Source organism: Artemia franciscana, chromosome 1, assembly GCF_032884065.1.
Source record: "Artemia franciscana chromosome 1, ASM3288406v1, whole genome shotgun sequence".
In the NCBI taxonomy this organism is placed as follows: Eukaryota; Metazoa; Arthropoda; class Branchiopoda; order Anostraca; family Artemiidae; genus Artemia; species Artemia franciscana.
In genome coordinates, this window is record NC_088863.1 from 32,062,337 (window position 1) to 32,075,783 (window position 13,447).

The window sequence follows — 13,447 nt, forward strand, 5'->3', positions numbered from 1 at the left end:
ATGTATCAGGTTTGAACCTCCTGCAATTTTTGTCCAAGTCTTAAAAACTTGACAAAAATGCATTTAAATAAATTTTTGATGCGTTTTGCAAAGTTTTTCTTTGTAGACACCCCTCCTCGAGCAAAAATCATGGATACGCCCTTGATAAATACCCTTTAAATAGTTATCAAAATTTTCACCCAATAGCATTTCGATTTTATTTGGGTTAAAATACATTTATAGTGAGAATCAGCACTTTCCGGTGATATAATCTCTTGTCAGTTCAAAAGGACATCGGACCTTTACATTGTTTTGCGAATGATGACTCGTTCTATAATCTGCGACTAATGGTCTGATACCTTCTCCCTGGAGAAATAACTTTCATGACCATCTGCCTTTGGAAAAATAGAAAATTTTGAATTTTCTGATAGGAGCTTTATGGTTCTCATATATGCCGAATTTTGTTGCATAGTTTTATTCAAGATTTTGACCTTTTTTGGGGGTGGCTAACCCTTTTTCTAATACCCTAATTGGTACTGTTGAGTGAATTTAAAATTCTGCATGTTTGCAATCCGCATGAACTCGGCAATGCCGTATATTAAAGCTTCGAGAATGATAATCATCCCCTGAAAAAGCATTTCCCTTCGAATATTTCTTAGAGAAAGTTTGGAAGTGTCGAAACTGAATTTTTGGATCACTATTTTAAATGTGTTAAAGGAGAGTTCTTTGAACAAGTCCTTTTTGTAGAATTTCTCCTCTACCTCTCCTTTTTTTTTGCAGGTAAACTATATGCATGTGATCTTCGTGGCCCACAAAATGTGTCTGCGATAAAAAGGGAGCTGTCAGGATGCAATATTCTAATTACAAATTTAGTCTACAAATGTTCATCGAAATTAAGGGAGATGAGGGAAAAAGTAAAATTTGTCATAAAAATTTAGTTTTTGAAGCTTCGGGTACCGCCCTCCGCTTCTAGCCATCGAAGGATCAACAAGTCTTGCTCCATAATAGCCGATAAAAATTACATGGTACTCCTAATAATTTTATGAAGCCTCAGGCGAATCGACTCAGTTAACTTTGTATTGAATGCGTGTATCTGTAGGAATGAATAAGCCCCTACGCAGGAGGATGGTCTCTGAAGCTGGGAAAAAGAATATAAAACTTTAAGATAATCCTAAATTGATTGGCTACCTCAAAAGTATCACTTGTTAGCATTTTAGCTACTTTCAGGGCGAAATAGTTGTCTTGTGTCACAAAATTGTAGAAAGCGCAACTCTGCCATGGTACAACCTCTTTTGTTACTTAAATAGAGCACTAGAACATTGATTTTACGTTTGAATTAGCCCTCTCTCAGTATTTTGGAACTATTGGTTCAATACGATTACACGTGGGAAAAAAAGTAAACACTTCTCCATGACCATCCTTCATGAAGGAATTTTGCATTCTTGTAAATAGGGGTTTGAAAATTCTGCAGTTGCGTTCTCTCGTATGCTGAATTCTAAGGTATAACTAATTTTGTCTAGATTGTCTAGATCTCTCCTTTTTTGTGAGTGTTTTTCCCCTTTTCAAAAATTAGTTAAATATTCTCAGAGTCAAATTTTTAACGGGAATTTCAGTATTTGGAATCACCATTACAATTCGATTGTTTTGATGTGTATAAAGCTATGAAGATTTCTTTTTTAGAGTTCGGTTTCTATTAGCGCAAGTCGTGCATTAATTACAATTCACTGCCTTAAACTGTTTGATTCCAATGTTGTATCCAGAGTTTTTCTTTGTTTTTCCTTTTAGAGGGTGTTTTTAAATATTTCCAATTAGAGAGAGGGGATCTCCAGATCTATGGCTGTGTGTATTCTATAAGCTAAATTCTGTTTCGAAACGGTATTGGTTATAGACCCTGTAAATTTTCTCAATTAAGCAACTTAACTAGATGGGAAAAATTGAATCACGTGGTTAATTTTTGTATGATAAATTATTCACACAATATCATAGTATTATTAAGTCTTTGCTAGGGTCGAAGTTTTTGTGTTTTTCTAAAAATAGTCATTCTCCGCAGGCCTGAAAAGTTGAGGGAATATTAGACTCAGCAAACACGTAATGTGGCTATGTAAATCAGTTAGTAAATATTTCCTCCTTGGAGCAGGGGTCGTTTGCATTATATAAAATAAAAGTTGCATTATATTATATAAAAGTGTCACTTGGGCCGAGTCTCTTGCATAAATGGGACACTAATTTAGTCAATTACACCAAGAAATTTGCTTATTACATGTATTTTTAGGGTAATTACGACGCCTTTGTTAGAACTCGACTTGAGCTTCTAGAAAACCAAATGAAACAATATAACTGGGAGCAGGATCAAATTGCGCATATGAAGGTAAGCTCTTGTTTTTATTCCTATTTTAAGGAACATTCATCAAATAAATATAATTCTTACACAAATCTTGGTCAAAATAAGTTTGTAAATCATCAGTTTGTAAAATAAGTGTAATAAATCCGTTAATAAAAAAGACAAAATAATTTGACTTCAGACCAATGCTTTTGTTTATTTTTGTCAGAATAAGACTGTAACATGTCTTCTTTGTGTCCTGTCTTTTGCATTATATTAAATAAAAAAAAAATAGTTTTTTTAACTGAAAGTAAGGAGCGACATTAAAACTTAAAACGAACAGAAATTACTCCGTATATGAAATTTGTTATCCCCTCCTCAACGCCTCGCTCTTTACGCTAAAATTTTTAATTGTTTTAAAAAGTATAACTGTGGCAAAGAGTCAAACTTTAGCGTAAAGAGCGAAGGATTGCGGAGGGGCAACCCATTTCATATACGGAGTAATTTCTGTTCGTTTTAAGTTTTAATGTCGCTCCTTACTTTCAGTTAAAAAACTAGTTTTTTTATTAATTTCTGAACGTTTTTGAATTAATGTATGTTTGATTTTGGCTCTCCGCACATAAATTATTAAAATGAAATTTGCATATAATTCTTTTTTTGGCTAAATGGCTTTCTCTTAGTTTTGATCAGACGATTTTGAGAAATAAGGGGTGGGGAAGGAGGCCTAATTGCCCTCCAATTTTTCGGTTACTTAAAAAGGCAACTAGAACTTTTGATTTTTAACGAACGTATTTATTAGTAAAAAATATACGTAACTTAAGATTTAACTTACGTAACAAACTTTTATATTCTTGTATTTTTATTATGTATATGAGGGGGTTTGTCCCCTCGTTTATACCTCGCTCCTTACGCTAAATCTTAAGTTTTGTCCCAATTCTTTAAGAATGACCCCTGAATCAGAAAGGCCGTAGAATAAAATAGTTGAAATTACTAAATATATTTTAGCATAAAGAACGAGGTATTTATCTCCTCCTAAATACCTCGCTCTTTATGCTAAGGTTTATTTTTTAATTTTTTTTTATAGTAATGCTAGAAAATTCCGCGCCCTTTTCATTGAATTTCTCTTCCCCCATGACATATTCCTCCAAGGAAAAATTCGTTTTTTTCCTACAAAAACACGTTTTTGTAGATAGGAGCTAGACATTTTTTCTATAGGGTTCTCTGATACGCTGAATGCGATGGTGTGATTTTCGTTAAGATTCTATGACTTTTAGGGGGTGTTTCCCCCTATTTTCCAAAATAAGGCAAATTTTCTCAGGCTCGTAACTTTTGATGACATGGACTAAATTTGATAAAATTTACATATTTAAAATCCGATTCTTTTGATGTATCTTTTAGCATCAAAATTCCATTTTTTAGAGTTTTGTTTACTATTGAGCCGGGTCGTTCCTTACTACAGTTCGTTACCACGAACTGTTTGATTTTCACGATTATTCTTGTTAGTAGTTAGTATTATAACTCGATTCATAAGTATGTGTAACAAAATATTTAAACTTACTCATATGAACATCTACCCTACCTTATCCCTCCATTGAATGATAGTAGCATTGAAAATTCTCCTTTTGTAATTCTGATTAAACAAAAATAACTCATAAGCAGTTAATCAAATAGGAACTTATTTCAGGAGAATTGGACACTTTTAATACAAATGCGTAAATAGGCAATCGTATAAGTTCGTAGGAAATTATTGACAGAAATTTTGGGATTTTGGGGGCTAATGGACAGCAAGGCCGCCTCCTCCCTCTTCACACCATCCTATCTAATTTTGGGTTCCAAAATTATATCTAAATAGTGGATATCTCACTTTCAGAGTATGTTGAGGGGGATGTTGAAGAATGGCCGGAGGGACACCAGCCCCCTCCCGCTCTTTTGAGATGCCATCACTCCTCAACACTCATAGAAATTTGAAAAGCTATTTTGTTCAAAATATTAAAAATTCCTCACAAAAATGCCTCCATTGGAAAGTAAGGGGGGGGGAGGTATATATTATAAATCTCAAGGAATACTGAAGGGCATGTAAAAATAAATCAAAAGTCACAATGTGTATCCAGGTTATAAAAAATCTACATCTGCAATACGTTATGAACGGGGAAGGGTATTAACTTGAAACCTCCAGGGCTATTACAACTGCTGCTGCTATTGTGACTACAAATAAGATCACTTGCGACGGTGATTGCTTGCAAATTTGACTACTTGCGACTTTAAGTACGACAACTTGCAATTTCGACCACGACTACTTGCAACTGTGTTTGTAACTACTTGTGACTGTAACTGCTTGTAACTGTGATTGTAACTACTTGCGACTGTTACTACTTTTACTTGCGACTGTTTTCTGGAAATGTTGAAAGAGATTTTGAAGAAAACCAAAACACACTTATGCGCGATGGTTGTCATAAGGGCGTGTCAGTAATATCTCAGGGACATCTGAAGTTATTAAGTTGAAAATTTTAGGACATGTTTGGGGATGGTGTTCGAAAGTAATGAGAGGGCAGCTATGCCCTCCCCGTTCGAACAGTTTAGAGGCCCCCTCCTCAACACTGATTGAAATAAAAAAAAAACAAACAATATTTTGTTCAAAACAGTCATAAGGTCTAATAATTATTCCTCTAGAGGTGGTAAGGCCTCCGCAGCCCCTGGGGCAAGTGTTGTAGATTTTTCAATTGCCTATTGTTTACACACAGAATTAATCATTAGAAAAGGGGAAATGTCTAATCCTGTGTGTGAAAAGCTAAGGGTGTTTAGATGAAACTTCAGAGAATGTTGAGGGATATGCTGAATTAAATCAAAAGACACTGTATGTATCTTGGCTATCAAAAGGGGGAATCAGCAATTGCTAAGCGTATTAACTGAAGGATTTTAAGGGTAATGGCTAAGGGTTACTGTGACTACTTGCGACTATGACTACTTTCAGGAAATATTGAACACAATCAAAACACTCTGTGCGCATGCTGGTTGTCAAAAGGGTGCATCACCAAAATCTATGCATCAGATGAAGGTGTACAGTTGCCTCTGGGAATGTCACCCCCCTAGCCCCCAGCGAAGATGTTGCAAATTATGCAATCTGCCCATTATTTACATACAGGAATTATCATTAGGAAGAGGGAGAGGGACAATTTGATCGTTGGTGTGTTAAAAAAGGCCAAAGGTTTTAAGGTGAAGCATCAGGGAATGTTGAGGGGGGAATTAAACAAAATCAAAATTTTCAGGTTAAGAAAAGGGTGTATCTGCAACATCATAGGGGTGGTTAAGGGTATTGAACTAAAACTTTCAGGACCACTATTGGTACTACTGCTGTCACTGCAATTGCGTCTAATTGAGACTGCGACTATTTTTCGATTTTGACTATGATTACTTGCAACTGCTTGCAAGTGCGACTATTTGCAACTTTGAGTAGGGCTACTTGCGACTCGGACTGTGACTACTTTTGACTATGACTGCTTATGGCTAAGGGTGCGACTACTTGTGTGTGCAACTGGGACCACTTGTGACTTAGACTATTTGCGACTTGCATGTGGTATTGAATACTAGCCGCTGTAACTACTTTTGAATGTTACCACAACTAAGGCTAGTTGCAATTGTGACTGTGACTACTTGAGACTACGACTTTTTGCGACTGCGACAACTTGCAACCGTGACTGTCTGCTACTGTGACTGCTTCCTATTGCGAGTACCTGCAGGTGCGACAACTTATGACTGTGACTACAACTACTTGCGACTGTGGCTATCTGCAATTGCGACTGAGAGTGCGAAAACTTACGACTTCGAATGTGACAATTCATGACTGCAACTGCTGCTACTTGTGACTGTGACTACTATTTCTAGTACTGCTACTGCTACTGCAATTGTTACCGTGATTCCAAATACCACTGTAAGTTCTACTATTACAACTTGAAGTGTTGAACTGAATCAAAAGAGTTTAGCTGCATCTTGCTTGTCAAAATAGCATAGTGCATCCAAGTTGTCCAAAGGGCTTATCTGCAATATTCCAAGAATGACTAAGGTTATTAAGTTGGAAATTTAAGGAAATTTTCGAGGCGATGTTGCACTAAATCAGAAGACACTAGCCACACCCAAGTTTTCAAAAAGTATATCTGAACGTATCTCTATTGATCTCGGGAACGCTTCGGGTATTAAGTTTCATGTTTCATGGAATGCTCAAGGAGGATACTAAACAAAATCAAAAGACACTATATGCATCCAGGTTTTCAAAACGGCAAATCTTCTGTATTTTAAGAATAGATGAGAAAGGGTATCAAGCTGAAACCTTCAATTCATTTGACAAAAAAGGGAAAATAAAAGAAAAAAAAAATATAATTAAAAATAACCTATATAACAAGCGTGATTTTCACCAGTGGAAAAAACGAAGCAAAAGGACAAGCGGATATTCTACCAAGACGTCCTCAGTGCTAAAAAAAAAAGAAAAGAAAAACGCTAAAAAAAGTTATTCTTCTGAATTTAGCATGAACAAAGCATTCATAAACATTCATATAAAAAAAGCAAGAAAACGTAAGTAATTTTTAACCAGTGGAAAAAAAACTGAGTTAAAATACAAAAGCAAATATTTCGGCAAGGACCTCCGCCAAGTCGTCTGTTACTTACTCCAAATTTATGACACAAATTATTACAAACAGGAGTTTCGTCACTGCTCTCTCCCCCCTCCCCTAGCAGTAATAGTTCTATAGCCCAATGTGTTATTTGCGCTTCACTGAAAACAAAATATATTATAAAAATTTTTTCATATTTATAGCGCTGAAAAAAAAAACAACAAAACAAATACGGTGAAATAAAATCTTTGTTTGCCGAAACTTCCAGGAATTAATATCATAACAAATTAAATGTTCATTTTATTTTAATTAATTCTTTCCAGTCATCTTGACTCTTTTAGTTATGTAAAACACACTGTTCAAAATACATATAGTTTACAGTAAAATGCAAATTATGCAATAGACTTTAGAACTATTGCTGTTTGGGGACGGGGAAAGGGGCAGAAGCCAAACTCCTGCTTATGGTAATTTTTATTTGTTGTAAGTTTGACTTGAATATTCAATTTCATTTTTAAGCGTTCTTAGACTTTCACCTGTACCAATATCTGTTATCTTTAGGCTGGCATGATTTTTTTTCTGTTCCTTTTGGATTTGACTTATTCTTATTTGGCAATTTTTAGTGGTTTTAAATTTGAATTATTATAGCATTTATTTCTGCTGTTCTTAATTGTTATATGGTTCTTTGCTTTTCTGTGAAAAACTTCTTTTCTGTATGCTTTTTAATTATTTTTAAAAAAATAAACATTTATGCAAAGCTAGCTCATAGATCCGAGAAATTTGTGAATGCTTATAACGCCATTACTGTCTTCTAATGAATGTGTTCCAAGGAGGAGAATATGAGCTCTATAGTTCCCCAATATGGTTAACCTATGGTTTTGATCTTACAGACATGATATTACAGATTTGGGCAAATAGGGTAATATAGTTATTATCAATAAAAGTTAAAAATATCGTTGATTGAGTTTGTCTACTTTCAGAATTACATTGCTCGGTTTGGTCACGGTTCTGCCAAGTTAGCGCGACAGGCTCAGAGTAAAGAGAAAACTCTTGCCAAAATGGTTGCTGGTGGGTTAACCGAAAAAGTTTTAGGTGATAAAACAGTGTCTTTTCATTTTCCGTCCTGTGGCAGCATTCCACCGCCTGTCATTATGGTTCAGGTAAGCTATAATTCTGCATATTTACAATTGTTTCGTTTTATAATTATGGTTGCTAGGATGACCAATACAAAGGGCCTGGATTTTATATATATATATTTTGAAATCATGTACACTTTATGGGTACATTCTGGTATGCATTATATGTTTATTCTGCAAAAAATAAATATAGTGAATCTGTTTTATAAATAGGTTAAAATTTTTGATTATATTAATCAAGAAAAAAAGGAAAAAAAAATCCTGAATAATGGATCTTACCTCAGTAACAATAAAACAAGATAAGAGAGCAGCAGAAAAAAATGTTTTAATAAATCAAAGAAGAAAGAGACAATCGTGAATTTTTCACCGGAATGAAAAAAACATCTTAGGCATGGATGAACTAAATACAAAAAGCGGAAACAAAAACAAGAAGAGAATTTTGTAAAAGGGAGAACAAAAATCATTAAATTCAAAAGTAAAAACCAAGTCAAAATACGTTTGTTGCACTTGAAATTATCTAGAGAGTAACAAAACATACAGTTTGAGCTACTTTCTTCAAATCCAAAAAGTAGCGGAAATTAAAATAACGCAATTGAGCAAATAAAAAATATATAAAACAAAGTCAATATAAATATTAAAATAATGAAAAATGATTCTCTTCTTGGTTTTTCATTTTGTTTTTTCTTTAAGCAATTAATTTACTTTTTATGCGTAGGGTTTTTGTATAGCTAAGCTACGTATTTTTAACTAAATGTTCATTTTATAATTTCTACCATAAATTGAGTCAGCAATTACTTTTCAAGTAAGTATGTTTTTTTTTGTTTTTTTTTTATGGCTCTCCATACCCACTGTGTAAAACTGCCAGTGAATTTAGAAACAAAGTACATTATTACGTTTTGTTAAAGATGTTTATGTATGTAATACATATGTATTTATATTTGTGCGTAAAAAAACATAGCATTTACTCTTCTGTGAGGAATGGAGGAAAACAGTTTCACCCCCCCCCCCCAAAAAAAAAAAAGAAAAAGAAAAATAGTATATGCACTTCGGAACCAACACACTGTGAAGAACAAAGGCTTAGATCAGAAGCTTCCTAACAGAGTGACTTCCTAACAGAGCGTTTCCCATTATTTAATCCTTAGTTGGCTTAGCTTTACGATGGATTTGTAGTGTTACTTGCATCGCAGTTCTTTTTTGTTGCAAGTTGTGTTCGGCCAACAAGAAAAACGAAATGGCAATAGCCTTTACAATTATCTTCAGAAAAAACCATTGAAACTTAGCTCAAATGAGTTCCTCTCTACGAATCTTCTAGTGAAGATAATAGTTGCTTGTAATTTTATAATGGTCTTTGCTCATTTCCTGTCCCTCCAACTTAGCTGACACGTTAAGACACTTCTAATGTGAAAGCCATGGGTCTTGTAGAACTATCACCAATCATAATATTTTGTTTCATTTTAGAATGTTAGTTTCCGCTACAGTGATTCAACACCTTGGATTTACAAGAACTTGGATTTCGGTATTGATTTAGATACGAGACTTGCCCTTGTTGGTCCTAATGGAGCAGGAAAAAGTACTCTCCTTAAGCTGATCTACGGTGATGTAAGCATAATTGATGTATTCTCTGTTTTACCTTCAAAGAAAATGTTGTTCTAAGTTAACATGCAAATTTAATCTTAAACTGCCAAAGACAACTTAACCATTTCAACTTAGTGAAGTTAAAACTCAAGATTAAAAGGAATCGTTCCATAAAATTAGATAACGGATTGCTCCAGCTCTTTCCTACACTTCTTGCTTCGGGAATTTTAGCGATTTGAAAGAAGATATCACGAAATTAAAAAAAAAAAAAATGCGTTCAAGGCATGGTCTGAGATAGGGGATTCAAATGATAGCTGACTCCTTATTTAAATCTTGTTTATTGCTTTTAATCTAAAATTTTCAATGAACAAAAGACTCTGTTGATACCTTGTAAAAGAATAAAGTACAGTGTTAGAGTGGATGCTTCGAAAGTAAGCTTAAGTATTTATATATATTCCCAACAAATTCCATTCTTCATCTAAAAATCTTTATTTTATAAAATAATTATCAGGGCAAGGCTTAGATTGCTAGAGTATGTCTTACGATTTGTCGTAGTTTCAGCAGTTTCCCAATATTTTCCTTGCTTCTTAATCGATGTAAATAAAAAAATAAGTTTTGGAATAGATTAGAAATTTCTTGAGAGTCATCTAGCTTAGTTAAATTGCTTGATGTTTGATGCCTTTTTCCACCGGCCTACTTCAATTTTAATAAACGTTTACCAATGTTTATTGTATTGGAATTTTTTCTTTCTTAAAATTGTATCATCAGATGTTTCTTTGGAAAAAATGTTCCTCCAGCATTGTAATCAAAGTTGGGCTTTTAGTTAATTAAAAACTATCTAATAGACCATAGTCACAAGACTTGATGAATATCCAGTAGTTTCATATATGATGAAAAATATCGCTCTTGCATACAAAAGAAGGTTTTTCGGACAAATGAAAAAGGGCTCATCAGAATGAAAACATTAAGTATCTAAAAAAATTACGCAAGTATTTAACCACTTATCGCGTATATAATACAAATTAATTATTCTCCTGACATTGGTTTTTCCCCAGTGTTTTTGTCTTCAACGCTTCTTATAGACTTGTTATGTACATCTTAAAATAGCCAACAATTGAACAGCATACTCAGAATGGTACACGAACAACCAAACATTGAAAGTGTTTATATAAAGAAACTATCTCATTAATTGTTGTCTGAATCTCCTACTTTTTTCTGTGCATTACTCAAATAATTTACATTCTTAATTTTTCTTTTAATTATTTGTGTATTACCACTTTTGTGCATCTTAATTGCTAGAATTATTCTGTGTCAATACCTGCTTATTCTGACCTCGCGTGAATGAAACGTATGCCACAATTATCTTCATTGAGTTGATTTCCATTATTTGTAGGTTTTTTCACTATCGGTAACATTGATTTCTCAAATTTTATTTGATTTAGAGGTGCTCAAAGACTGAAGGGGTATTTGAGTTTCTTTTAGGTACGTTTTAATTTCACATCTAATCTGTTATTTTGTTGCTGTATTTGATTTTGACTTCTCAGACTCTTGTTTTTTTCTTTTGTTTTTGTTTTTTCTTACCATCGGTACCGTAATAGTTTCATTGTTGGTATTATTATTTTAATTAGTGCTTTTATGTCACAACCAGTCAAAAAACCTGTCAGACAACAGATATGAAGAAGAAAAAAGTGTATTCTCTCTTCTTAGCATCGGAAATTAACTGACTCTGATTGTAGAATGGGTAAATGTCCGCTTCAGTTGCGTTACCCTTTGTATAACCCATAATTGTTTTCAGATTACTGATTGGCTGGGAGTTGAGGACACCGAACAAACATTGATATTAAGACTTACTTTTGATTTAGTGCATCTATATTTAAATCTTCACTATTTTTAAAACTTTGCCTCTTTTATGTTATATCACCTTATTTTAAAAGGAATTTTAACCTTTATAGTTGATTTCAGTTAATAATAGCACATGAACAATTTGCAGGCCTTTGGCCTTAAAGCTGTTAAAAAACATCAAATTCAAATGTGCAGCTCACTAGAAGAATAACTTAAATTGTGCTGGATGGTATTTGATGGAAAGTTTTACTTTGCCGTTCGAAGATCTCTCGCTGTAGAAAAATTCTTACACATTCCTCGAAATTTTGGAGGGGAAAAGCTTGATTCCACTGCTATTTTATAAAAAATATCCAATTTTGCCTACGCTTGATAGCACTATCAGGATTCCCTAAAAAAAGTGCGATTTTTCTTTAGAATTGGGTAGCTTGTCTGACGCTTAGAGTGGAAGCCCTTTTTATCTGCTTCATTTATTATTGACATGATCTATGTTATAGAATAAAAAACCTCTTGTCCCTACGTATAAGAATTTGTCCTGTTTATTTTAGCTTATCCCTACAACTGGTATGATTAGACGAAATACGCATCTTAAAATGGCTCGCTATCATCAACATCTTCATGAGCTCCTAGATTTGGACCTCTCTCCTTTAGATTACATGATGAAAACTTTCCCTGATGTCAAGGAAAAAGAAGATATGCGTAAAATCATTGGACGGTATGGACTTTCTGGAAAACAGCAAGTAATTATATGTTTACTTTTTTTCCTGTGTCCAATCTTTGAGATGTTCGTGTTGATTATTCTGATTCGTAAAGTCATATTATTTCGTTTTTTTCGTTTCTTTTGCTAATCGAAGTAACATTTTTTTCACAAGGGGAAAAGAGTGAAAGTTGATATTTTTATTCATTAGGTTTGTCAAAAAACATTAATAATTAAAACATCCAAATTATCCTTGGGATATATCCCTCTAGTGGCCTGGGAGCGTGCATGATATTTCACATTGAAGCTCTTTTATTTATTTTGATCAGTAGTCTGCATGCAAGCAACGTAGAAAATTATTGATACTTGAATTTTGAATTGTGTGACAAGTAATTTCAGCATACTAGAAAGAATGCCTAATTAGGAGGGACTATCTCCTAAAGTGAAATTAGGAAGAAGTAATGGTAACTTCTTCCCTTAAAACTAAATTTTGGCCTGGCTGGCTCTAGGAGGAGCCATCTCCCTTCTCCTTGGGCAAGTCAATCCTTATAGACCAGAAACTAAAACAGTAACAGAGACTAACCATCTAAAGCGAAATCTCCGATCACTTCTATAGAAACGGACCACACTGGTCACAAATGTGAATAAGAGCCATGTGTCTGAGGTGTACAAATTAGTATAGACATGTTTCTATAAGAGGATGGATTAGCAAAATCGGGCATTTTGAAAGACCTTTTTTTAATGAAGCCTCCCCAATCTTCAAGCTTGATTGCAATTAAGGCATTGGCTTGGATCCTCAGCATAAGTTAGGACCTGGAAAGGTAGGCTACTTTTAAATGCCCTACTCAACTTTTTCTGTTGGTGCAAAAGTCCTGACTTTGTATGCTTAGGAAATGAGTTATTACTTACTTGCTAGGCTGCTTGACATTTCAGGAATTCATCTATACCCAGGGTTAGACCCAAGCTGTTTTTTTTCTGTCCTTACAGAAATTATTAACTAAAAATTCATTACAGGTAAAAATTCATTAAAAATTCATTATTATCGGTGAATTTCCCATACAAACCAACATTTAAAACTAGCAAAGGTGGATAACTAGTTCTCTGCAGTACGCATTGACAGAAAGTCCAAGACAGCTAAAATTTCCAACGGCTAGTAAATTATTTTGTTTGTTTCCTACAAATGTATTCAGAGATAGACTATACTAATAGGCTACACTGAATTGTTTTTTAACCTTGTATTTTGAACTTTAATTTTCCATCCAATTAATTTGTTTCTGGGAATAGTTGGATTGTCATTTTA

The 13,447-nt window shown here is 33.9% G+C and overlaps 1 protein-coding gene across 2 annotated transcripts in view; it reads left to right on the top strand.

Moving 5' to 3' along the window:
- The window catches only part of LOC136028679 (ATP-binding cassette sub-family F member 2-like), a 335,229-nt gene that overhangs the window by 315,779 nt on the left and 6,003 nt on the right, over positions 1–13,447 (top strand). For both annotated transcript variants that reach the window (XM_065706514.1, XM_065706509.1), the window contains exons 6-9: positions 2,252–2,347; positions 7,881–8,060; positions 9,495–9,635; positions 11,999–12,190. In XM_065706514.1, the coding sequence (XP_065562586.1) occupies positions 2,252–2,347; positions 7,881–8,060; positions 9,495–9,635; positions 11,999–12,190 (609 nt within the window). The remainder of the gene's footprint in view (positions 1–2,251; positions 2,348–7,880; positions 8,061–9,494; positions 9,636–11,998; positions 12,191–13,447) is intronic.